The sequence below is a fragment of the Tyto alba genome, unplaced genomic scaffold (assembly GCF_018691265.1).
Source record: "Tyto alba isolate M040663 unplaced genomic scaffold, T.alba_DEE_v4.0 Super-Scaffold_3, whole genome shotgun sequence".
Taxonomy (NCBI): domain Eukaryota; kingdom Metazoa; phylum Chordata; class Aves; order Strigiformes; family Tytonidae; genus Tyto; species Tyto alba.
Genome location: NW_024881304.1, coordinates 378,799 through 405,856, shown reverse-complemented (window position 1 = coordinate 405,856; position 27,058 = coordinate 378,799). Strand labels below are relative to the sequence as shown.

The 27,058-nt window shown below is 42.8% G+C and overlaps 2 protein-coding genes and 1 long non-coding RNA gene across 4 annotated transcripts; 1 reads left to right on the top strand and 2 right to left on the bottom strand.

Moving 5' to 3' along the window:
- Nucleotides 1–294: 294 nt before the first annotated feature.
- On the bottom strand, nt 295–2,994 carry LOC116959233 (PHD finger protein 7-like). Its single transcript, XM_042799888.1, has 8 exons — nt 2,896–2,994; nt 2,700–2,801; nt 2,280–2,404; nt 2,030–2,192; nt 1,836–1,939; nt 1,507–1,620; nt 1,238–1,356; nt 295–1,071 (listed from the first exon to the last, which is right to left on the bottom strand). The coding sequence occupies exons 1-8, from the start codon at nt 2,980–2,982 to the stop codon at nt 587–589; spliced, it is 1,299 nt and encodes a 432-aa protein (XP_042655822.1). The 5' UTR covers nt 2,983–2,994; the 3' UTR covers nt 295–586.
- A 302-nt stretch (nt 2,995–3,296) lies between these two features.
- SHISA5 (shisa family member 5) lies at nt 3,297–26,919 on the top strand. Its single transcript, XM_032983304.2, is given in 7 exon segments — nt 3,297–3,483; nt 6,486–6,654; nt 6,991–7,065; nt 19,952–20,067; nt 21,121–21,246; nt 21,249–21,338; nt 23,311–26,919. Coding segments are annotated over 7 exon segments (714 nt in total). The 5' UTR covers nt 3,297–3,425; the 3' UTR covers nt 23,391–26,919.
- On the bottom strand, nt 4,239–7,700 carry LOC116959232. Of its 2 annotated transcripts, none has more exons than XR_004405743.1 (3): nt 7,514–7,700; nt 5,879–5,984; nt 4,239–5,192 (listed from the first exon to the last, which is right to left on the bottom strand). It is a non-coding gene; the product is annotated as an uncharacterized LOC116959232 (long non-coding RNA). The 2 variants fall into 2 exon arrangements; XR_004405742.1 differs by having other exon boundaries at nt 4,239–4,910.
- Nucleotides 26,920–27,058: the final 139 nt, after the last annotated feature.

Sequence of the window (27,058 nt, the reverse complement as noted above, 5' to 3'; positions counted from 1 at the left end):
CAGAGGTGTATGATGCAAATCAAGGCCTCAGTAACAGGTGCTGCTCTGGCTCACCAGAGCTCTGCAGAACAAGTCCCTTACCAAGTGTTTACAACCTCTACGCAAAACAATTTATTGTCTTCTACTGCAAGAACAAAGACTTCAGCTGGTACAGCAGCAACCACGGTGGGCGACAGGAGCTGGAACTGGGGAAGGGCAATGCCCTTTGGCTACTACTGTAGCAGCACCATCTGCAGCAACCTTCATGTCACACCTCCAGAGGTGACTTTGAGGGGAACTTTGAAAGCAGAGGCGCTTTGCCGCTTGTGCGTTCGAACTTTCCCCGGGGAAGCGGAGCAGGCTGCGGGGCCAGCGAGGCCCGAAGCCCACGGCCATGGCGCTGGGCAGCCGGCCAAGGCCAGCCCGCGAGGAGGGAGGTCTGGGGAAGGTGCTGCCAAGCCCCGGGGAGAAGACAACCCTGTGGGCCCGGCGGAAGCCAACAAAGGAGCGTGGAATCTCCCAGGGCAGAGATTAACAGTCAACTTTATTGGAGCGGTGGTGGGGGATCAGGGCCAGCAGGCAGGGCCGGCGCAGGGCTGGTCGCGCGTCAGCGTCCGGGCCGGCTGTAAGGGTTCTGGGCCCGACGTCGTAAGCGGGAACGGTCTCGTCCCCGCACGGGCCCGGGGCGGCTGGGGCGGCGGCTGCTCTGGAGCCGTGCAGAGCTGGGGGTGCTGGGGCTGCCGGTCTCGGGTACCGGGGAGCCACGGGAGCATCCCGGCACCGACTGTGCGGGGCTGCTGCTCTCAGCCCTGGGTGCTGGTGCGCGGCTCCTGCCACGGCCTCTTGTGCGCCGGCTGTAGGGCTTTTGGGCCCGACGCCGCGAGCGAGAGCGGTCTCGCACGCGGTCGGGCCCAGGTGGGCTGGAGCAGCTGCTGCTCTCAGGCACTGGGGAGCTTTGGGATGGCCCCGATGCCACCTGGAGACCAGTGCTGCTGGGGCTGCTGGTCTCTGGTGCTGGAGAGCTGTGGGACGGCCCCGATCCTGACTGGCTCTCGGTGATGGGACCCGCGACCTCTGAGCTGCCACTGGAGGCTGTAAGGGGGAGCAGGAAGGTCACGGACACGGTCCCCCAGGCCCACGGCAGGAGAGGCCAGAGCGGTGCCCCCAGCCCCCCTGGAGCAGAGGGGCTCTGCCAAGCCCGGAATGGGCACCCGCTGCCAGGCCTCGCCCGGGGGCACCCAGGTGCTTTGCCTCTTACCGGTGCCCAGGCCAGCACAGCTGTTGCACTCCCATCTGGCCGTGTCGGTCCCGAAGTGGGAGCAGCGTCTGTGGGTGCCCTCGGCAGCACAGGAGCAGCACAGGAGCAGTTGCCAGGGCCTGGGGAAGCAAACGGTGCGTGGCTGTGAGGACAAAGTGACCGCAGCACGGGATTGTCCGGCAGAGCTCTTGTTCTCCGTCCCTCCGCTTCGAGCCCTTGGCGAGACAGAGATCCTGGGCAGAGCCCAGGTTGCCGCTCGGGCAACTTACCCCTGTTCCTCTGCGTGCTGCCTGCCTCCTGGGCAAAGGCACTCACGGGCATCGCAGCGGCTGTGCCTCTCATTTGGTGCTGCGTCTGCAGGCTCGTTCTCCCATGCTGGGGATCTGAAACACAAGGGAAAATGGCTGAGCCCCTGCTGCCCCGGCATAAGGCAGATGCAGGGTGTCCCTGCTCTTCCCCGCCTGCCCATTTTCTGACTCCTGCATGAATCTGAAGCCCAGGCTGAGGGAGAGAGCGGAGGGTCGGGAGTGCAGGGGCAGTCCCTGGCACGGCACAACGCTGGCACCCTCCTGTCTGGTGGGGCGGGGAGGACACCAACCTGAATGGGATTCGGATGCCCATGTTGAACATCTCCATGAGAAATGCATGCTCATCTCTACAGAGAGGGCACCGGAAGCAAATGCTGGCGCGCGCAGCCTGTCCCTGCAGGGGAAACATGAGGAGCAGGCGTGAGGCCTTGGTGCTGCTGGGCGCCCGCCGTGCCCCCCCCGTGGGCGAGGGAAGGGCTCCTACCTGGATGCAGGCCCTGTGGAACCAGGCGTGTTTGCACGCTGGGCACACCATGGTGCCGTAGGACTTCCTGTCCTCAACAGGGTCCAGGCAGATGAGGCAGGCGGTGTTCTCCCCCGGAGCCGCCTCCACTGCCTGCTCTGGGCGGTGCTGCCAGCAGAAGGACCTGGGGAGGCAAGAGGAAAGGGAAGGGTGAGGAGGTGGGAATGGCTGGGTCCTTCCCCGGTGGCGGCAGGAAGGGGAGAGGAGGTACCTGTATTGAGGAAGGAACTGCGTGACACATTCCCCCTCCACGGCGCAGGGGAGGTGGAAGCTGCGGTCACAGCCCTCCTGGCAGCAGGTGATGGCGGCCCCGCTCTCGCCACAGACGAAGCAGCGCTGGAAAGAGCAGAGCAGCCCCCATCAGTGGCAGCCTCAGGGCCTCCAGAGCCAGCCCCACGCCTCCGGGCAGGGCGCAGGATGCTGCCCCACTGCTGGGTCAGAGCCCGCGGATGCGCCCGGCGCACGAGGCTCCTGTGCTGGGTCTGGGTGGAGGCTCTGTGGAGCTGCTGGGCGCGAGACTTTTGTCCCAGAGCTGCTTGGAAGGGCTGGGATTTCTTTCTTGGGGTCTGGGCTAAGCTCCCACACCGCTCCCGTGGCACCACAGATCTCCCTGAGCTTGTCCAGTCCTTACCTGCTGCGCTGCATGCTCGACTGTATGGAGAATATCCTCCAAGGGGAATCCCATCAGTCCTACATTGTTTACCTGTTCCTGAAAAAGCTCATTGGCAAAAAACTGCGCAGGAGAGAGGAGACGAGGAGGTGATGAGAAGGAGAGCGTGGCCGGGGCTGCCTGTCGGCAAGCTGGAGGGAGCCTCGGGGGCACTCACCAGGCAAAAGAGGTGGGCGCAGAGCCCTAGCTTCTGCAGTTTGTACCCGCAGATGTCCGGGTCAGCCTCTGCCCGGCCACACAGCATGCATGCTGGAGGGGAGAGAGCAAACGCCACTGGGAAGGAGCAGTTCACCTCTGCAGGGCCGGGGTAGTTGTCCCTGAGGGTTGGCCCCTAGGAGACTGTTCTGTCCCTTCCCAGCTGGCTGATAGGCAGGGCTGCAGGCTGGGGAGAGGAAGAAGCGTTGCAGGCACTGTTTTCCCAGCAGCAGGTATCCGCGGCTCAGCCTAGGCTCCTCCTGGGCCCACCGACTGTTGCGCGGAGAACCGTCGCCTCACCGGTTTCCCGCTCTTTCTGTGCGTGAGGCGGCTCAGTCCGGCGCTCAGTATCGTATCGCATCGCGCCCCGCCCCCTGCCGTGCACGCGACCGCGGCCGCGGCCGCGGCCGCGCGGCGGCGCCGGCCCCTCCCGCTCTTCCGTTGCGTTATCTCGCGCTCGCCCTCTCGGCTGAGGGAGAAGTGGAGACCGTCATGGCGACGTGGCGAGTTGCTCTCGGTTTCAGCCTCTGTCTGCTGCTGTCGGTGGCCGGTGAGTGTGGGACGGTGGCGGACGGGCGGGGTGTGCCGGGGCTGCGAGCGGGGCGGGGGGAGGGTCCGCCCCCGAGGAGGGTGGGCGGGCTCTGGGGTCTCTTTCTGAGGCGGCTTCGGGGACTACTGTCGCAGTGCCCGGCTTCGGGAAGAGACCCCTTCGGCTCTGCCGCCCGAGCGGCGGTGGGCGCGTCCTGCAGGAGATGTCCCCGCCGGGACAGCGCGTTTGGTGCCAATTGAGCTCATTGAGGGAAAAGTTACGGTCAAAGTGAGGTAGGTTTGCGTTGATACCGGTGTGCGTTGCTAGATAGCAGCAATTTGTAGCTCAGTAATGACTGCGTGGACCCACCTAATGAATGCTGTCTACTGGTAAACTTGAGGTGAGACTCTTGGAGTATACCACAAAGTGGCTGCCGGTCACTCCTGTTGCATCCCATTAAAAGCATTCAGTTTTTCGCCCTGACACAGTGAATGTTAGCTTTTTAGTGCAAGATAATATAAATACTTAGGTGTTAATTGATGATATTGTGTAAACAGTACTGCTTATATAAACTCATTTGATAATTGATTTCATCCATAGCAATTGGGTGCTAACACTGAAAATTGTAATTTTTTTCAGCAACCTTATCTGTAACTATCTTGTTACAGTGATTTAAGGATGGAGCATATAGCTTTTCCCAACTTTTTCATGTGTTGAGGAAAAACAGGCGTGATCATAGGACTTATCAGGTGAAACCTCAGTAAGGAGAAGCACTCTTGTTATTATATGCATCAGTGGCATCACTTTATCTCATGGATTAAATTCTGCAGAGACACGTGCAGGAAAGGTGAATGTGATCTTTAGTGGATACGCAAGAGGATGTTTAACTTGGTCAGAGTAGAAAGGGTCACTGTCTGAGGGCTGAGTTTAAAGCGTGGCTGAAACTGTCAGTTTTACCTGTAAGTACATTGAAGGGTGATCACCAGAAGGCTTCACTAAGATGGTTAACAATGATGGTGCTACAGCAGTAACTGTGTGCAAGCTGTCCTTGAATAAATGGAGTTGGAAGTTAGAAGTTTTCTTCTTGGAATGGTTGAGGACTTTCAGTGGGAATAGTTTCTCAGCTCTGCTCTCAAGATGGAACTTGATCAATTTGTTAAAGGGTTTTAGTGGTATTGCTTGTGTGAAATCATCAGGCTGCTGTTTTGCAGGATAGGATGAACCCTTCAGTAGCACGTATGCCAAAACAGGAGATCGTTTCTGCCTCCCTGAGCCTTCACCCTCGTGTTGTGGTGCGTTGGGTATATACTGGACTTCTTCTGAGGTGACTCAAATCATTAAGCCGGCAGAAAACGAGCTGGGGAAAAGAAGTCCGCTGGCCCCTAGTTGATCTGCTGATCAGCTGGTGAATTGGATCAGTTGAGGGAAGAGTCTGGTGGGTGCCCCAGCTGATGGAAGAAGAGAAGAACAAAGTAGAGGAGCCACAGTTTTCTCTCTTGGTGTGCTTGGCCCTAGTTGATTCAGCTTTGCTGCCTGAAAACTAGCCTAGACCTTTGGTTTCTGTTATTTCATTGTGTTGCAGTAGAGCAATTGCGAGATGGAGCGAGCAATTTCGTTGGCTACCTTGTTTTATTTGTAATTTCACAAAATATTTTGGAATTGGTTTAGCTACCTATCATTTCCTTATTGCTGATACAGGAAGGAGGGAGTTAGCAGGTGATGTTATGTGCCTGCAGAGGAAAAATTTGGTGAAACAGGCATAAGCATGCATAAACACACTGGTTGAAGTACTGTGGTATTGGTACAGGAGAAATTCCCCTTTTCGTTTAATGAACCTCCACATTTAACCCCTTAGAACATTTTTTAAATTTAACCTTGGCCGAAATATTCGGTATGTCTTGGTGCCAGAGAGTCAAGACTGAGTTTTCAAATGGCAAAATCAGTTTAAATACCCAGGAAATACCCCTTACTTCTGAATGAATATGATTTGTTGTGTTTGCCTCCTCTTGTTTGATTTCTCTGAACAACTACACTTGAAGTAATTTGAGCTTGGATGGAGTGTGGCTTAGGAGAAAAATATCAGGGTATGCCTTGTTAATGTGATACGTGATAGGAAGGAAAATCAGGAATAGAAACTAGCTGACTTCATTTATCACTGAAAACTGTAATGATAGTCTTGCTAAAGATTCTTCTTGGGAAATGCTTTTTGCCTTAAGCTTTGAGGAGTATTTTTATGTGACAGTTGGAAGTTTTTAATGTGTAGTTCTTACATTGCAGTCACTCAGGCTTGAGAGGGCAAAGGGAGAGAGAAAACAGCCAGTATGTTAAGGAATGTATCAGCCCAACTCAATGCTGAAAAACACAGGATATCCCCTAAGAAATCCATCCTAGTATATTAACATCTCTATTTCCTTACCATTGTAGCTGCACTGTTTGACACTTGCAATGGGAAGATGCCACGTAAGTGATTTTAGTCCTAGGAATCTCTGGTTTATGCCAGGGATTAACAGGATCAGGATTTTCTGTAAAGTAAACAAAGCAACAGGTAGAAACAACCTGGTCACATGGAAGTCCAAATCTACAGTGAATGCAGTTCTATTGCTTTATTTGCATCAAGAAAAATTTAACATTTTCTTCTAACTGATCTTAGGGCTTGTTTGGATTTTTTAACATATCTGGCTAGTCACAATGCCCTGAGTCTTTACAGTAATTTGGTAGCCACTAGCAGACGTAGTGAAGACAGTGCCACAAGACAGAGCATCTTGTAAGTATATTTGCGTGCAGTTTAGTCCTCTATGTATGTGTGAACAGTTGGGAAGAGCTACTTGACAAAGACGAGATACCTTGTGTGAGTAGTATTTGCCTTTGGTTTACTCTAAAGGAAATAACTGATTTGTAAGACGTAACCAAAATACTTGAAACATATTTAAATGCTAACCTAGGTGAGCTGGTCACTATGAGAAAGTAACTAAAGAAATAATCATATAAAGTCTCTAACTATTGGATTTTAACTCTTTTTTCAGTTTTGGGTGAGGATTGTCAGGCATATATAGATCGTCATGGCAAGGCACAACCTGCAAAATCCTGTCCCAACTTCTGCTGTGGAGATTGCATGCTTCAATACTGTTGCTCTGATATGTTATTAAAATTTGATGAAGAACAACAATTTCAGTGTACTCTGCTTGAGGGAAGGTATGAGGCAAACTGAATGTATATAGCAATTATAATTCTATCATCAAATGATGAAAACACAGTTTAATGGTTCAAAACTTAGAAAGGGACCTTTCAGCGCTCCTATCTGGCTCTGTCAGGGATTTGTGTTAACTTACCTGTAAAATGGGAGCAATGAGGTAGACAAATTGATGCATGAAATTTTCAAATGCTTTTTACCCAATTTAATCTTTGAGGATGACAAAATTAATTTCTTTCTCTTTTTAGTGTACATTACCTTTCATAAGTATTTGGAACTTAGCCAGTTACTTGAATAAGTCATGCATTCCATTTTTGAGATGAATTCTCTTACTACAGGACCTCTGACTCAAGCAACATAAATTACATGCATGTTTTTTCGGACCCTGATGATTACATTTCTTCTGGCCCCAGGTAAGCCATGCAACATCTCAGCTTTTAAAATGATACATATTTAGAGGTTCTTCATATTGTAATCAATGCATGCCAATAGAATACAGAAATAGAAATACTTATTTGTGTGTTAAGAATGTGGAGCACTCCATCTCCACGTATGTGTTGGAACATTTGAGGAAGTAGAGACACGAGGAGGTCAGGTTCAGCTGATCAGACCATAACGATCGCTGTAGGTGATATCTGTGTTCTCCTCACCCAATGGGAGGTTGCCCGCTGAAGCGGTCGCATGCTTGCTCTGTTCCCTTCCGTACTGACACATTAAGTCCACAGTGGCTCAGTAAGAGAAGCTGGTTCTGTTTTGAGGTTCTTTCCGGGCTTTTAGCATCTTTTGTACTTAGTCATCATCAGTATTTCTTGTTCCGTTTCAATCTCGGGCAAATTAAAATCTTTAAAGTCTATGACATACCGGTGTTGACGAGAGTCCTGCTGTAGAGCCTCTCTGTTTTTCACAGCGTGGGAGGCTGCGAGGGGGGGGCGAGGGTTAAGTCTGAGCTGCGAATACTTGATGCGTCTGCGGGCGTTTGAATAATGAACTTTCAGGGGGTGACAGAGAAGGGGCTGGGACTCTCCGCGGAGCAGCAGCGCGGCGCTGAACCCCCGCGGAAGGGGCGCGGGCGCTCCCGGACGTCGCGGCGTCGTCCTTTAAGGGGGCGGGGCGAGCGGCGTGACGTAGAGGGCCGGGGCCGGGCTGGGCCGGCGGTGGGCGCGGGGCGAGCGGCGGTGGCAAGCATGGGGTAAGCGGGTGAGGTGGGAGCGGGGGTCGCCACAGCCGCCGCGGGCTCGGTAGCCTTTGGCGAACGGGGCCGTGTAAGCGGCGAGGCCTCCGCCTCCCGGGGCGGGCACGATGCGGGAGGGGGCGCGGGGCCGGCGTCGCTCTGCGGCAGAGCGGCGAGGGGCACTCCGCGCCCCGCCACCGGAGTCGCGACTTGCGGCGGGGAGGGAGCCAGCCTCGTGGGGCACCGGCGAGAAGAGGGTGAACGAGCGTCGTGGGTCCTTGGTCTCTTTTGACCCAGTAGGTCTTCCACGAAGAAAGGATTGGTGCAACAAATATTTTCGGAGGAGGGATGTCCCTTCCCTGCGAGGCTGAGGGAGCTGTCTCACGTATCTTCTTCACATGAGCGGTTCAAGTACTGCAGGCATGAGCTTCAGCTTGCAATCAGCGTTCACTCTTGATGCGATTTAGTGGAAAGATAAAAAAACAACTTTCCATGTCTCTAGTGCTGCAGAGATCTTGAATCTGCTGGAGTAAAAAAGGTGAAATATCAAGAATGTAATAAATACATTTTTTTCCATACCAGTAAGCATAGTTATTAAAAAGCACAGCAAATGAAAGAATGTAGTCTTTTAAAAAAACAAACAAAACCAAAAGCCCTGCGCAGTTTTTAAAGAAATTGTAACCAAGGCCCATAGTTCACAAAGGTGCATTTGTAAATGACAGAAAATATTTAGGAAGTAGCAGCTAAGTTGCTTTAGTTATCTTTGTTTTCAACTGTGGAATGTCTAAAAAGAGAGAATCATTGATGTCTCATCTTGAGAAAATGGGTCATTAGTGATTTATCTTTTTCAATTACATTACAGCTTTAAAAAAATTAATGTATTGTGCAGAGGCCTAGACTTAACATCAGGCTTGCTTTCTGGTTAGGCAATTTTAATGGAAAGATGGTAATTATTCACAGAAATAATGCCCTTGAAAAGCCACTCACATGTGACTCCAGAGCAAAAACACATCCCAGAGCTTTCCAAAGTGACCAGTGACTAGGTGTTCAATTTAGGGTGTTTCAACACTAGGATTTAAAGTGAGTAGGAATTTCTGTGATTGCAGTTAGAGGGACACCAAGTCGGTTTCTGTTCCATTACAGACTTTGTCTAGGTTTTTGTGCGGTGTGTGTTGGAGTTTTGGAGTTGGGTTGGTTTGTTTGTTTGGTTGGTTGGTTGGTGTTTTTTTTTTTTTTTTGTTGTTGTTGTTGTTGGTTTGGTGGTTGTTTGTTTGATTTTTTTTTTTTTTTTTTTTTAACCAAGCAATAAGCTGTATTCCTTCTGGAAGAGTTGTCCCTGGTTTCTGCCTGCAAGGTATACTCCACCCTCTCCCTTCCTGCCAGTTTCTTTTAAAAGACAAGTTTTACATTGTTTCTTGATGACTGTGTTTGTTTAATGCTTTACTGTGTAGAGAGGAGGGCTGATGTCAGTTGAGATATTTCTGCCTCTCTCCCAGCAAGATGAGCACAATCTTTGAAAAGTTAATAGCAGGAGAAGAGGCAACAAAGGGCAACTTTTAGTGCCCTGTTCTTTCTCATGAGTTGCAAGTACTACCTTTGACACTGCCCTTCAAAAGAAGGAGGTGATGGTTTCCTGGCATTAAGGGTCAGAAAGCATTTAGTCCCTCGTTCTTGCATCTGGCTTATTCCTAGATCAAGTTACCACTCTGGTACATTGCTCATAAATCCTGGCTTTTAAAGAGGTGTTTGCCTCTCTGAGGACTTGTCACAAACTGCATGTGGACTTGCCACTGGGCTGAGTGAGCTGCGGTGTCTCCCTGCTTGGAAAACTTGCCACCATCACTCTGATTCTATGAACAGTGTTAGGGGAGGGTTAGTCATGGTGTGTATGTTCTTCCTTGGGTCTAGGTTAGGAGTTTTTAGTTTGCTTGTGCTTTTTTTGCAGTGTTTATTCTGAGGTCTTCTGCAGAAGTAGAAGCAAAGCACCAGTTTTTAGTAGGTTTCTTTCTGTTAGTATTCTTTAATGTTAATATCTTTCAGTATTTAATATTGACTATTGTGCTGTTGAGGCAAGGGTGCAAGGCACTTCAGGCAACCCTATTAAGGTTTAGGTCACAGTGCAAGCAGATCATATCCTATAATCTTGTTTTGGACATTTTAAAGGCAGCAAATTACATTTCTTTGGAGTGTCTTAATAGTCTACTTTCAAGTACTTGAAAACATTTTGTTTCCCAGAACATTGCAGTTGAAAGCAAAGGTAAGCATTTTAGGAAAATTTTAAAAGTTGGCAGTAGCTCAGATTCAGGCTTTTTTGTTATTGATCAATCCTTAAAGATCATTCACAGCTTTTAGGTTAAAGCATAGGCATAGGTTTCATACCACTAAACTTGTTACATTTTCCACCATTTTTCCTTGCATGCAAGATGACCATGCACAATTTCTACAAGTTCTGCTGCTAGTGAATGCATTGTGGCAAGGATTTACTACCAGAAGGTGTTTCACTTTTTTTTTTTTTCTCTTTTAATTGTATTACTGAATTTTCTCTGATTCATTGGAACAGCGGTTGTTATAATTTGCATTGGTAAAATGGTTAGTTAGCCTTGGTATGCCATTTTTCCAATAGTGACCCTTACTGGAAAAGGAAATTAGATGACTCATCCACAATTCAGCTAATTGTGAAATATCTGAGTGTTTAAGGAAGTAGAGCAATTCAGAACATCTGTATCAGATACAAAAGAAAACAGAGTACATGGGGCAGCTGATAGCAGTCTTTCTAAATGGAAAAAAACCTTCAGATTGTCTTTGTAGGCAGTTAATTGGACTCTGTTTCTGAATTAATTTCTGCCATGAAGTTACAGCAGATTATGTAACAGATACAGTAATGCTTGAGAAAAGGCTGCGTGTCCTTACGTGATAAGAAGAGAGAGGCAGAATGACAGTCTTCCTGGGAAGCCGCAGCCAGCAGAGACAGAACAGCCTTGTTAGACAGGGGATGCGCTTACTCGGGTTTTGTCATGGGCTGATCAATGTGTTGTCTTGTGTCTTCATTCTCCTTTTGTAAAATGGAGAAAATCCATGTAAATCTGCCTGCCTGTGACTGAAATGCAGCATCTGCAGTAGTCTATGTGCATAAATTGGCAAAACCAGTCAATTTCTAACTGTGGAAGATGTGATTATCCTAATCTGCTGTCTCAATTTAGGTGTTTTTAAGCATATGTTTTCTCCATGAACAACGTAAAAAATACCATGATATTGAACTATACCCCACTTCTCCTCCTCTTCCCCTATCGTTATCAGGGACTTGAGTTTACACTTTACAGTGTATTTGGATGCTCCAGCATCTGTAATAGATTGACAATGATAAGAAAATAAATTACGAAGATTATTAATTGGAAAAGAACCTCTAGAAAGGTAAGCACCCTCTGTTTAGTGAGCAGAGGATTTATTTTCCAGTACTGGAATTAATATTTTCTGTAATACGTGAGTTAAACTGCATACAGAGCCTGTTCTGGGAGGCTTGCATTCAGATACAGGCTAATCTTACCAAGCGATGTAAGTTTCTTGTTGAGAAACAATCGAGATTTGGATTTGAAGCTATTTTAAAAATTGTTCTATGCTTTTTACTCACCTGAAAAGTAAATACAAGCTTGCACAATTTGTAATTGTAATTTGCATTACAGAGCATTTGGTTTTGTGTTCACTGTATTCTCAGTGAAGAAGCTACTTAAAGCTGACAAAGCAGTTGTGAGTTGCCATTAAGGATTTCTCAGCTGCCTGCTTCAGGAAGTGGGCTTAATGCTCAAGCAGGTTGATTTTCTCTGAAACCAGGATGGAAGGAGATATTGAAAAATGCTGCCCTGGCCTAAGAGGCAGATGTGCATAGTTGAATTAGTGCACTCTGAAGTACACGACAAAAAACAACCTGGCCTAAACACTCAAAGCCACACCAATATTAATTGCTTGGATTATGTTCAGGAGTTAAATTTTTCTGTGGGTGTGTACTTCATTGACTGTCTGTATTTACTAGGGTAGAATGTTCTTCTAACTCTGGGGGCTTTGGTGTGCCTCTACACTGTAACTCTGAAAACAGTAAATTTTTAACAGATAGGTTGATTCTGGAGAGAGCTTGTCAAAGCAGCCACAGGCAGAGTAATCCTCAGAGAAGGGTCCTGTAGCCCAAGAAACAGAGTCCTTCCTTGCAAACATGGTTAAACGACCATGATTGTTATTTAGTGAGATCTATGAAAGTTTGAGCATGTGGGTTCCAAAGCTCTGCTGTTTCATATCCTTCCATAAAATAGCCATGACCTGAGGCATAGCCAGATGTATTTGCAATAGATTGTGTTGTGGATGTATTATGGGAGGAGAATGTCCTTAAATTTCCAAGCCTTTTAAAACTACAGTTGTAGGGTCTTCTGTGAAATGAATAAATTAGTTTTATTCCATGAAATTAGCACTTGTTCAAAGATTGCACATGAGTAATGTGGGTAGGAATAAGGTGTGTTTCATACAAGATCTGGGTTCTACTGTAAGCAAAGGTGGTGGGTGTAACCTAGTCTAAACTTCCTTTGATCGCAATTTCATTGTGTTTGGCAAGTCATACACTGGGCTGCAGTTTGCCAGAAAAAAAAAAAATCCCTTTTTTAGTTAGAAATAAAACTTTAACTGTGTAGCCAAGTTAGTTCCTAATTAGTTGCTTAAATCTGCTTTCTAGAATTAGTATGGTATTGGCAGTAGTATTGTATAGTACAGTATGGCAGTTGTTCTGCAGTACTTATTTTTTTTTCAGTTAAACTTGTTCTATTAATTCAGTTAACCATTTCAGAAAAATCCCTCACATTGCTTTTATGTTGGTCCCAAACTTTAATTAGGGTGGGGGGGTAACATCCTGTATTGTTGAACTGGGATCCTAACAGTGGGATGGGAATTGACTTGCTTTGTTTGCCTTAAATATCTGTGCCTGTAATCAGCCTACATTCTCTTTTTGCTACTAAAGGAGCATTTTAAATTTAATTTTCATCTGTAGAAGCAAATGACTTATATTGTGTTTAAGGACTGTTTTTATGCTTACAGTCCAGTGGACTTGTCTGAAATTGTCCTGCATGAAGCAACAGTGTTAATTCTTGCACTGTTGATGACAGACTTTGGTCCCTTTGAATGCAGCTCTGACCTCTCTCCTTATTACATGCGTATTTTTAATGTACCAGTTACCTGCAGCAATTACTCTCAACTGTCGACAAAGTGTACAATAGTAGATTTCCTGGGAAACTTCCCTGGAAAATTGTATCTTTAGTATGTATTACAAAGTGACTTAAATAAGACATACTTAGTACAAGCGACCTGTTTATAGACTAAGAAGAGATGCTTCTATACATCTTCCATAATAACCTGTTGGATCTGGGTGTTGGATGTCTGAATAAAACCACAAACTCCATTAAGTTCCCTTCCTACCACTTCCTTACAGAGGCTGTTTAAGAACTTGTGCTAAACCTGTTACGTGTTACTTGAAAAAACTGAGAAGTTAGTGTCTTTAAAACAAGTAGTAATAAGCTTTACTTCCAGGAAGTCTTTGTGTATGAAATTCAAGTTTGTTATTTTGGGTTTAAGGTAACCCACATCAGCTTCCTATTTGAACAAGTAGAAAAAGGACCCATTCAGTACATATTTAGCAAACTTCTCAAAAGACTGTTGCATTCTCTTTTTCTATAACACTTTTGCAGTTCCAGGGCTTCTTGGTATACCATGGCATTATTGTTGTTGCTTTAGTATTGGTTCTCATGCTAGGGCTGTGCTCAGCTGCTGACTCTAGGGAATGTAGCTCGGTTGTTCAGGCTGCAGGTAAGCAAAGGTGTCTCAGGGATTGTCTTGGGGGGCTCCTGCTGCAGACATTCCTTCTTTTGAGGGGTACCAAGAAAGAACTATGAAAAGTTTTGATAAGTGTTAGTGTTCTTTTTTTCAGTGGCAGTTAATATGTCCATGCTAGAGCAGTTTAGCAGTTCACAATTAGTGATGACTTCAGATAGCACACCACTGATGGGTTAGCCAAAATAAGATGAAACCATTTTCTTCACATTAAGGGACTGTATGTGGGTAGGACCCTGGGAGGGACACTCTCAAGTGCTAAGCTGAGTTAACATTGGTCTTAAAAACCAACACAGACATCACAGTTCCAGTCCACACTTTGCTGCGTTGTGTAGCTTATAGAATGACTTAGCAGTTACTCAAACCTGCCAGTCTGATGAAACTATCAAGATTTCATAATTCTGAAACCAGAATTCAATCTGAGTCTTAAGGTTCTAGTTACTCACTACAGGAATCACTGGGCCCTTGTTTCTTAGACACTTCTTGATCATGTAGAGATCTCACTTTGGGAGGGTGGCCCCTGGGTAAAATGGCTGGAGCAGGCCATGGCTGACACCAGCAATTAGTGTGATTGCACCTGGACTTAACTCTATGGTGTATATTTTCATTTGCATATGCTGAAGCTCCTGTGGCCCAAAACCCAGCATTGCTAAAATAGACTGGTTAGTCTATCAGGTGTTAATGTCATGCTGTTGTTTTCATGTGAGTATTAACCTCACAGGACTTTGCTTTCTATGTAAATATCTTTTTTGAGTCTCTAACAAAGTGGTTCTTATATTTGAATCTTCGTGCTAAAATATTCAACTGAGGAAGTGTGTTGCTTGTAAAGTTGTAAAAACTAATCCCTCTGAAAGACACTTGGGAAGTCATATTGCTTTTCCTTTAAAAACACATAAAACTCTATGCTTCATTTTCTTGCTAAGCTTTAGAGCCAATACATGGCATTGCATGGCTGTGACTAAAATGTTGGACTTAGGAAAGCATCTTGGTCTGGGGAGTTGTTTGGACATGCACTATGCCTGAGTCAAGGCAAGTCTGGACATCTATTCTGTCACATTTCTGGGAACTGGATCCTTTTCTGGAGCAGTAAAGAACAATATGTGTATACTTTTTTGAATAATATGTGTATACTTTTTTTTTTTTTTTCCTTTAGACTTATAGGAATGGCCTTAATTATCTTCTGAAGTCTTTCCAGACCACCCTGTGTTACAGCCATAACTCAGTATTTGTAAATGTTTGTTTTTAAAAGCAGCCATGCTTTTGAAAAGGACCCTGGCAACATGGTTCTTGTAGCATGGAACAAATCTTGGAATAGATTAAAACTTGCGAAATAAATAGGCTGCTTAAACTAATTTTTCAAAACTAGGTGGTCTTGTTCATTTGGATTTTTTTTTTCCTTTTTAAAGACAAAATCTGCAGTGTGTTCCATTGTCATGAATGCATAGATGTGCAAAAACTTTGTTTACAGCAGGGCTTACAAAATGTTGTCAACTTAAGTGATTCAAACTATTAAGGAGGTTTAAAAATATGTTACTGGAATGGAAACTTGGATATTTTAAAAGGCCTTAAAGACACTCGAAGCATTTTGCATTTCTTTTACATTTGACAGTATTTAAGATTGAGATCTCCCATATGAACAACAACTGACTTGGGAATTAACTTCTACAAATTATATATTTAGATCCTGGGTTTGATTCTTCCATTTGAATGTCTGTTTCATCTCATTCAGTACCAAAAGGGGCAAAACAGGCACTAATCACATAACTCCCTTCATGCGAACTGACTGATATTTTGAATAAATACAAAACTTCAAAGGTGAGGTGAGTCTGCGAGGTATCTTTGATACATGTGCAATTTAGTGCTTTCTAAAGGTGAGAGAATAGGGATGGAAGTGGAGTAGGGCAAGGAAAGAAAGAGGCAGTGGTAGGAAAGGGCAAGGAGCTGTCTCTTCATACCTACTTTCCCACTGATTTTTATAAGTTGCAATTTATCATTACTGCCATAAAACAGCTATTAAGTTTGGATTTGTTTTCAATTTTGTTTTCTATTAAGTTATTGGCAAAAGTTAGCTTTTATGTGAAGGGAAAGAAACAGGAAATGGCAGTGAATGAGCTCAAGCTGTTTATAACAGTGTGTGCTTTATTTAGAGTATATATAATGTGGGAGTCTGGAAACCCATGTTCAAACTGTGACGCCAGCAGAGCATTCCAATCTGGTGCTGTGGCCACCCTGACTGCTGTACTCTGACGTTTGTTTGCAGAATGCAGGGTATAAGGTGTAGGTTTTTTGGTCTGGTTTTTGCTTGATTTTTTTTTTTTTTCTTGGTTAACTATTCAGTGGAACAATCTTTTAAGCTACAGTCCCTCAAGTCTGTTATTTTTCATTATGTATAATGCTAACAGTTGGTAATTAAATCATTTTTTAAGGTGAATATATTATTTTCCAAATATTTTCAGAGTCCTTTTAGATTCATCAAGTGAACACAATTAAATGAAGCAAGAGTTTTGTCTAAGAAAGGAGTATAAGCTTTCTGGAGTTAGCACTCTGCAAGAGAGTCTTTATACACTATCTGGAATATCTTATCTCCTGAAGCTTAGCTGGTTCACTGAGTAAAGTATGCTGAGCACCATTCCAGCCTCACTTGAGTAACATCATCTATTACTGGTAGCTTTCCTGCACAGTTTTACTAGTGGGATTTTTTTTCAGTAATTTTACTAGTGGGATATTACTGACTCTTCAGGAAGAAGTGCTCAGGGTGTAGTACTCTTTGGGGAGTAAAAGGACAGATATTATTACGGTAAGGTGGTGCCTGGCTGTTCAGGTATTCCAAAAGGGTATTGCTAGTTTTGATTATCAATAGAAATTGTTGGGGGAAAAAAAAAGTATTTTTGAGCAGCTCCACTGTTGAAAGAGAGTGTTGATGCAGCAAGCTGCAAGTTGATAGCCTGTGCTGTTTCGTTTTCCGTGTCACACTACCTTCTGCTGTTTCAAGACATTAGTCTGCATGAACCCAAGCACTGGCAGGAAAACTATGTTTCTGCTGTAAAGCAGGTGATAAAAATGCCTGCAGTAATCCAGTTTGCGTACACTCCGTGGAAAACTGGGATGAACTAACTCCTGTCAGTTGTTTCACTCACTGGGCTGTTTCTGAAGGTTTATAATTTTGGTCTGCAGTAATCTCACAGTATTTCGGTGGCTAGAACTGAATCACAGTGTTTACACGCACAAACACAGAACCACGCTCTAGAGTGTATACACCTGACACACCTGCATTTTAAATGTGTCATGTAATTTTAGCAAAGACACAGAGAATTATGAAAATGCACAGGATTTCTCTAACAACTTGGTGAAAATAAGAATATGGTGGGGTTTTTTCCCTGAGCTTTGCTTTTGTTACTTTCCTATTAGAGATAGTAAATATGCAATGAGAGTTGTGCTTCAGTGAGCAGAAAACTTTTATTACAAATAAGAAAATGGAGCCCATGCTTCAAACTGATGAGTGTTTATCTGTTGGTGGCCAGCTTGGCTGCAGATGGGCTTGTGTTGTTTTCTTTCTTGTCATATCAGAACTGAATTGAGTTGTGAAAGATAAGGCTTTCTGCCAGCTTCCTGCTGTGCTAGTTTGTTTATGATGAGTAGACATTTTTCCACTTTGTCTGGTTTATCCATTTTTTAGATTTATTTGATTTTGTCCAGCCTTGCTAAAGCTCAAAGAGGTTCAGAAGTGGAGAATTTTAGTTGTCTTTGTCAGACCTAATCTCTTTCCTTGACACAAGAATCTTTTTCCTTGGCATAGTTCACTAGCAAACAAATTTTTGACTCCTTTGCTGGGGAAAAAGCCCGAGGAACCTAGAAGACTCTTCCTTTGTTGTCTCTGCTAATGTTGCTTGGTAGTAATTGTGTGTAATGGAAATGTTAACTTCCCTAGTGAGAGAGCTTTCACAGGGTTGATACAGAAGTGGGAACAAGAGCAAAGAAAATGCTGCTGGCAGGAGTAGCAGTAATTGTAGTTAACATTTGTTGCCCTCCAGTTTCTAGAGGTGTCCATAGTTTGTCACAGACAGGCATGCTGTTTCTTGTAAACGTTGCAATTAAGGTGATTACATCTAATGTATGAACCCATAGTTCACACTTCTCTCTTTTTCTTTCCCAAGTGTATATATTAATTTATATAATGACTATCTAGTAAGGACCCTGTATAATTAAATTCCACAGGTCATTCTTAAATCTAATCCACTTCTGCATGCACAAATATTCAGCTTATGTTTTCAAACTAACTTGATGCATGTTTGATGTTGGCCTCATGAACAGGAGGCAGCCTGTGTTTCAGGATGTGGTATCATTGTGCATGTTTATCTCTCTTCCACCCCTTGAAATTGCTTTTGTATCTTCCTTTTTATACCAGGCTTGAAAGAAGTGGGATTTTTGGATGGAGATGAGCTGGCTGTGAGTTTACTGTGCTGAAGTGAAAGTAATGCTCGTGAGGATGAGGGAGCACTTAAAAGCGGCATGGTTAGGAATGCATTTGCATGTGCAAGTCAGAATATGAAAAACGTAATGTAAAGGTACAAATAAACGTGACAAAGCACGTGTGCCTCTTTACATTTTGAAGCTGTGTTGCAATAATCTGTTTGCTTTCCTGGCAGCATTTCTGACATAGCGTCTGTGACCTCAGGAGGCTGCAGCAGTTCCTGATTCCTGTTTCACATGTAAATGCTTAGGTGCAGTGGATGTAGGCAATCCACAGTATTAGATTTAGTACTCGAGGAGTAAATCCATAGCATTACATTTAGTACTTAACAAAATCAATGGACAAGTTACATACAGCTACAGTTAGATAAAATTGGTGCTCAGATTCTTGAAAGAGATTTTTCCTAAGTTTCTTCCCCCTCTCTTAGGGGAAGAAAATGCATTTTAAATTGAACCAGTTTTGTCAGTGCTTATGTTCAGTGTCCACCTTACTGAGGGTTAAGTTGCTCTAGAAGACAGGTCTTCTGAATTTGGGCTAGGAATAGGGCATTTGCATTTTCTTATGTCAGTGATTTAATCATCCAGTCTCTGATACTCAAAACCAATTTCCACATCAGATGGCTGTTTGGTAGCCAAGCGAAAGTTGCTGGAGGTTCAGGAGATGTGTCATTTTCTTTAAAGCTGTTAACAGGAGCTGAGCAGGAAAAAATAGGAAGTTCTGTAGCCAAAATCTCTACGAAGCAGCAAACACAGGATATAAAACCAGCTCTTGTTATTTTAGAGCATGTTGTTAATTAAAACTTACTTCCTGCAATTGTTCCCAAAACTGATACATGGTGCATTTTATAAGAAATAAAAATGCTGGAGATGTTGGCTTCTAGGGAAGAAGGGCTTTATTTGTTTCCTACAGCCTGAAATCAATCCTGTAAATTAACACTTAAAAGGGAATTGTTATTGGGCATTTAATGCTTTGCAGATTTAACCTTTGCTTCCCAGTGTGGTAAACAGAACTTATAAAACAGTTGTCTCCAGAAGCTTTACATCTACCTCCACTATTTTGATACTCATTACAGAGTTTAAAGATGGTGTAATTTTTGGCCTTTCCACACTAGATTTTGGTGGTTTAGGCAGTGTTTCTGTCTCCACAATGTAGCATAACATACTCGTTATTGCAGTAAAGGTGGCAGAATTTCAGTTCTTTCAAACCGTGTGAAACTTGGCTGCTAAACCAACTTTTTACAAATGCTAAGGAACTTGCCGAGAATCTGCAGTGTGGAGAGGTCTGCTCAGTACCAAGGTTGTCCTGAGATCTGGCCTGGGAGGTCTTACAAATGTACAGAGAACTTGCTGTCACCCCAGAGTCCGGGGTGCTTCATTTCAGGCATGCCTACCTGTGTGTCCAGAGCAGGCAAATAATGCTTGGAAAATTAAGTCATCAAACTAGTGATTTTGAAACCTTATCGCTTTAACCTTTTGGAATACATAATGGGACATGCAGTTGCCCTAAAATAACAAGAACTGCAATCACACTAAACTGAGAGGGACCAAAGACTCCCGTTGGGCCCTTTTCATGCACAGGGATATGTGCTCCTTGACAGGAGCTGGTCGGCTTCCACTGATTTAGCAGACCTGACCTCACATAGCACAACATTAGACAGTTGTTTCTTATTCAAATGCATGAAGTAGTAAGAGTGAAAAATTGGAGGAAGAGCAGGGTGTTGGCTACAGAATGTTAGGTTAAAGAGTAACAGATTCTTGGGAAAGACTCTGACTGCTTGTGGTGGTATCTTTTGCAGTTTTGGAACCCTTGTTGCGATTGGAATTACTGTTTGTGCGGTGATTGTAGTGACTATTATTCTGTGCCTCACCTGTTCGTGTTGCTGTTTGTATAAAGCATGTCGAAGACCACGGCGTAAGTACCTATATATTTATTTTCTTTTACATATCTTTGAAAAGGACTTTCTGGTTTTTGTTGTTTGTTTATTTTCCCCTTTGGAAAATCTTGTTCCAATAAAAGGTGAAAATAATCTTGCCTTACCTCTCTGCTACAGAAATTGCAATATCTAAACATTAAAAATAAGCATTTAAGCTGTTTCAGAATGTGAAGTTGCAGAGAGATGTTTTGGAATATTTTCTAAAGTTCTAAAGCATTTTATGGTTCTCTCTCCCCCCCCCCCCCCCCCCATCCACATTTGGGGGGGAAAGGTGGGCGTGTTGGGTGTTTCTGTTGTTTGTTTATGTAAGGAGGGGATAGAATGAAGTTTAAAATTTTTCTCAGTCTCTTAAGAACATACCTGAAAAATACACCAAAGGCCCGGGACTGCAACAATGCAACCTTAAGCAAAGTCTGTAATTGTAGCATAAAGAAGAAGGAGATCTCGAAAACAAATTATTGCAGTTTATTAGAAAGCGTTAATGCTCCCTTATTCCAATAAGAGATATGAACCAATGATCCAACATCAGCTCCTACAAAAATTGATGACTTAATGTGTATTTGCCTTTCTGACTTACTTAGAGAAAGACATACTAACACAGGGATGGTACTAACACATGGATGTATTTGTGTGTAGACAACATACAAAACGAGACTCATTAGAGCAGTCATGGTAGGAAGCTCCTTACCTAATAAAGGAGATTTTTATCACCTTAATCCTTAAAAGCAGATAACATTTAAAAATGAGCAATTTTGCAGGTCTCATACCAAATGATAGATAAGTTGGCTGCAGAGTTGAGTTCCTGGTTTTTGAAGCATCCCAGAAAAAAATTCTTTGCTATTTGTGATTGAGAAACAAGGAAATATGTTGGCTTCTATCCAAGTATGTGAAAGCTCTCATTACCATTGAGATCAATGGAAATATATTTAGGGACGTACGTTTCTAATATTTTTTACATTACTGTTGTTGGCTGTTCCAGGTGATCTTGCAGAACCACCATCACTAACCATGTTCCTTTTGCTTGCTTGTAGCTGTTGTGGCCACCACTACTTCCACTACAGTGGTTCATGCTCCCTATCCCCAACAGCAGGGAGTGCCACCCAACTACCCAGTAGCTCCCTATCAAGGATATCAGCCTGTGGCTATCCAGCCACAGCCGGAATGCCGGTAGCACCGTACCCTGCACAGTATCCTCCCCCTTACCCCATGCAGCCGTCGGGACCCCCAGCTTATCATGAAACTCTGGCAGGTAAGGCAGCGCTGAGTGTTTCTTCATCTCTTAAATAGCTAGAGACACAGTTGCTTTGGAGCCAATCTTGTATTATTTACACTTATTATTTTCTATTAATATATTAATGTAAATGTGAACAAATTCTGTAAAAGTCAAGTTATGGTGGACACTGTAAATCACTCTTGCTGAAATTTCCCCATCACCATTTCTATTTTAAGCATTGCAAGAGGAAATGTAGCTGGAGCTGTATTGGTGAAGTTTGGTGGTATGTGGGACTGCCAGTGGATCCAGTAGAATGTTTTACTAATTCAGTTAAAATTTCATATTAAAATCAAAGTCTAGTTAACATATGTGTAGTAGTTGAGTGCTTCTACATACCCTTTCTAATCTGATATTTGCTAGATGTTTCAGTCTATACACAGATGCATTTTCTAGTAGTTCATCACTATGTTTATAGAATACTGAGTCTCTGATCAACTTCAGACAAGTTTCCTGATGACTAGCAGTTAGAATTATCAGAATCTTTTTTTTCTTCTGCTTTCTTTCCTTCATAGCGTTGTTTTCATGCAGCTTTATTGTTGCTATTACTAATTCCTACTTCCACTGGTAATAGCTGTTCTCTTGAACAGTTGGCTCCTGGCTGTTCAGAAGGGCCAAAACTAGGCTGTTACCTGCCCTAGGATCTTCAAACCCCCTTACAAACCACACTGTTCATCCTTCTAAGTAACAAAGTATGGTCCTGAGTAGTAGATAATGCCCTTGGAAAGTAATTCTTTCATGACAACTCAAATATAAAATGGCTGCTCATGGTCTTAAGCACTTGTGAACTAGTTAGAAATTACACATTAACAATGTGCAAACCAGTCCTGTATGTAAAAACACTGACTTGGCAGGCCTGTTCACTTTATTTCTCTGTTATAAACTCTGAAGAAGCTGTGGGTTTTATGGGATTACCCCAAAGTGCTTTGGCTTCATCTTTATCATGTGAGGAAGCCAATAAACTTGTCATTTTGCTTCTCATACTCTCTGGTTTCTCTGACTGTTGCTGGTTTGTTAGTTCTTAAAATTATTTTTTTTTTCTGGAAAGATTTCGAAGCACTTACCCTGTTGCTAGCTGAGAATGTCTCAAAGTGAGACCTCTTTCCTTTATTTCTCTTGTCTGTTAATCAAGGGGCAATCTCTTAATTAGATCCCATGCAAGGGAGAGAATACCTGCTCTGTCACACAGGAGCCAAACCCACTCACTTTACAAGATCAGCAAAAGATAACCACACTATACGTTCCAGGAATCTGATCACATGCTGTGTTATTTGAACTAACTTGTGCTATTTGACAGACCTGAAAATGAAGATGCCACTTGAGAGCAGCTTGTCCCAGAATATTAGAAAATAAGGATATCATCTGAGTGATGTACATCTAGTACATAAGTCAAAATCTTTAATGTGCTCGGTAGTGGTGGGATACTTTTTTCACTTCAATTTTTTTAATAAACTCCATGACATTTACTAGGAAAGGATTTTCCTTGAAGGAATCCTAAGATGCTTTTCTAGTCCTTTTTCTTTTGCCCAGTGGTTATTCTCACTTCTCTGCATACTATCAGGTATATCCTATTGTTTCTGCATCTCTGACTTCCACTGGCTTTATTTCTTGGACCAGATCTGTTCCTTTGTTTTTAGACTCTGTTCTCCCCTGAAGGCTAACCATGTGTTTGTGGCTGCCATAATATACATGTACAGTTAAGCATTAAAAAAAAAACAAAAAAAAAACAAAAAAACAAAAAAAAAAACTAGCCACAAGAACAAAGGTTTTTGTGGTCTTACTTTTGACATGTGGATGCTTTATGATTTAGCACAAACTGTTCTCAAGTCCAATTAAAATGCTACCTAAGTTGAAGCTCTTAACCATGTGTTCAAACCAAAAATTGCCATTATACACATAAAATTCAGAATGTAAATTCTACAATCTGTTTTTTCTTGTTTTGCTTTTGCAGCTGGTGCTGGAGCACCTTACCCAATCACCCAGCCCCCTTACAACCCTGCTTATGTGGATCCTCAGAAGCCTACCTATTGAAAAGATCTTCTATGCTTCTGCAGACAAAACTTTTTAAAGTATAATTTGTGCTGTTTACACTGTATGACTGTAGTATATTTTTCTGGAAGACAGCAATCTTTTTGTCTAAGTAAAGTGAAAGTTAATTCAGTACCTTTTTTTTTAAATGCTCTGAGTACAAGGAAGGAGTATTTTTCTTGCAGAAGTTGTTAATTTATACCTCAAGCAAATACAAAAAGAGATTTTGTTCTATTCACAACAAGAAAAGTATGAAGAAGGAGTACTTAAGAAATAAGAACCACAATAATATTTGCTGTGCAATAATTTTGAAAGGAATGGTCTAATATGAGCATTATCAAACACCCAAAGCTGTAGCAATCTTTTGCACAGTATTAAAACATAGAAACGTAATCTCTAAGAAACTACCTGATATATGTTATGTATGTTCTGCCTATTTTGAAGTTGTTATTGTTAGGTAAACTACAGTGTAATACATTTCATTTACTATTCAAAAGGGAATTTTCCCTTTTGAAACACATTTACTTCAGTAAGGGGTAGAAAACCACATTTAATTGTCTGGACTAGTTGTATTTTTCTGTGCTAAATAGTGTGAGTTGATACTTTCTTTGTTTTCTTTCCCAATTTTAAGGCTTAAAAAACTGTGCCTTCATTGGGTGTTTTCTCAGGCCATTTTAATTTATAGCTGGAAATTAACAACCAAACCAAACTCTGCCAGTTGCTAGAACAAAATAGATCAAAAGCTGAAAACCTGAGATTTCTTCATAAAAAATATTGGACAAGTATATTTAAGTCATATGTTGTTGATGACTTTGAAAGAAAAATTAGCACCTTAATCATATGTTAAGCAAAAGTACCTGCCAGTGTTCAGTCCTGCCTCATCACAGGGAAGGAATTTATTTTACAGGAGAGATGGGATGTCAGAAATAGATTGGGGTTTTTAAATGCTTAGGGTTTGTCACTGTCTGTAGTGGGAAGTGTACACATCAGGAACCTAGGAATGATAAATCTTTATAAGCAGTCAGCATTTGAATAATAATGGGGGGGGTGTGGAATAAGAAATCCCAGCCCAACACAGAGTAGAGATTAAACCTCCCTTTAGTCTTCAACATTCCCATAAAGCTGAGCAGAGAATGAGAAGTCAGGAAGAAGAAGAGTGGTAGGATTTGGTCCTGGTGAGGTAATGTATTTTCAAGAAGGTAGAGCTTGCAGTCGTGAAACATCTTGAGACATCCTCATGACTGTTACCGGTGTTTACAAGGCTTTTGGCTCTGTATACGTTGTATTGATCAAATGAATCATCATTATTTTAGTGTCCTCTACAAGTCTGTCTTTTCTAACATTGAAATACAATTTGTTATTCCTCAGTAGAGCTATCTGTCATACACAGTACATATCACTGTGACATAATTAGTGAAATAATTTTGACATGTCACATACACTGATGTTACTTTTTTGGAGAGGCCATTAAGCCATTTGTCCTGTGAGTCTACATTTGGGGCATATTACTGTTTGAAAAACATTGATGGTGGCATTGTTTTACCTCATATGATGGACGGAAATTGCTGCTGTCAAAGGCAGCCTGATTTTTGAGTCTATTTCTGTTTTTTTTTTTTTGTTTTTTTTTTTTTTTTTCAAGAATGTCTTTAGGACATTTCAGAAGAAACTTGTAGGAAATTGATATCATTGGGATTCATGACAGCCTGTGCCCCCTCTGTTACACCTCTCTGAGTGTTGAAGTTAATAGCATGAAATGGTGCCAAGAGGCACTCACAGAGCATGCATGGCCTGTATCTGTGTGTTCCTCCTCTTTTATGCCTTGTAAGTCGAGAAATTGGGCAATGCTTCATTACGCTGTTAGGAGTTATGTGAGAACGACCAAAAACGGAGAGTGCCTCCTGTATGGAGGATGAAGTGTTTCCCTAGAAATCTGGAATTTTCATGTGTAGGAGGGCACTGAGTAACTGCAGACATAATTCCCTTGCTATAGATCCTCTCCCTGTGTGTTATTCATATAGAAAGAGGGCAGAGACTATACCAGCACCTTTGCTGCCCGGATGGAGTCTGGCAAGTGAGGTGCAGCCAGCCAGCACAGCTGCTGTGCAGCACTCAGAGCACAGGTACAATATTCTAGTGCTGGGCTTCGTGAGATTGTTACTCTGCACTGCTCTTCCTTTCCTCCCTCTGACGTGATAAGGCCTACAGTTCATGGAAGTGTTGGTAAGGTTATGTTTTGGTTATGAAAGGAAAATCTCTAATTTCATGAGAAGTTGGCTCAGTCCTCTGCCATCATCCCTAAGGAAAAGATAGTAGGAAAATAAAGTGGCAACAATTACAGAGGTCCCCAAATGCGAAGTTTTGGTGTAGATGTTACACAGACCAAATAAATTGCCCTGAACACTGTATGTGGAGCAGTGGGAGATGAGGGATAGGGTTAGGGAGCCTGAAAATTTACACCTTTCCTGCAGTGAACACATGCTAATGATAACTATATACAAGTGAAAAGACTAATCATTTATATACAAGGAACTACTTTAGTAGTAGTATTACTATTTCAGTTACAAAACTTGTTGAAGGGAGAGAAGATGGTCCACTTGCTTCATAATTGGAGCACTTAATCAGATCTTCTCTTAGCGTGTTAATCATCATTAACAATAAGGCATAGGACCAAATTTTATTTAGTTGTTGCCAGGCATCCAATGAAACTTGTTTTCACGTAGTTAGGAGAATGGGATGGTTATAGAAAAGATGGAGATGTTGATCCATAGACTTTTAGTTTAAGCACTGCTGATGTATCAGTCCAAGTAGCTGTTGCCTTCATGTCAAGCTAGTTATCCACAGTGCTGTAGGGGAGGGGAAATGGAATTAAAATTTCAAATGTTGAAAGAGTATATGTTAATTTTTTAAATTCTGTAAGTGCCTTTGTTTCAGAAATGTTTTGTGAAAATAAATACAGTAGAATATTCTGTTGTACTGAATTTACTAGATAATCATTGTTGATTTTATTACATACTGTAATCTAGCTTTGTATGTTGTTTGTAGTTTAAATGTAAGTATTCAAAAGAAATGGCATAAACTCTATGCACCTTTGTAATAAATGCAGTGTTTGAAGAATATTCTATCAATTTTGTTTTCTTAGCCTGAATTTGGGTATTATTAAGGAGTGTATATGAAAAACTGCATTTTACTTCATTTTGTTTGACAGCTAGTGTTACCAAGTGTACTTTAAGTCACCTTGTGTCACGAATATCACTTTTGGTAGTGGAGGTTGAAGCCTAATCGTAATTAGAGGTCACAACATAAAGCAAGAACAATATAAGCTCCTGAATGTTGTTCTGACAGTTTGCTTCAAAGCTATTCTAAAAGGATTGTTCCTAAGGCCTTTTGTAGCCAACGGAGTAAATTAAATGCATGAAGTTTGAATGCATTAGCTAACATATCCCAAGAGATTTGAAAAGTCTAGTGTAGACAAGATGGTAGACTTCAAAGTCATCTGTAACTTGATTAAAGCTTAGTATCTTCTCAACATGTATTTTGACTTGTGTGTTGAGTATCATGCCTCATTTATCAACTTGACCAATGTGTGGTAAGTGATGCTTTCTACTCTGTGTGAGAACATTTTTGCTGATGTTTTTGTGTACTTCCAATGGTTTTGAAAAAAACGCTTGTGA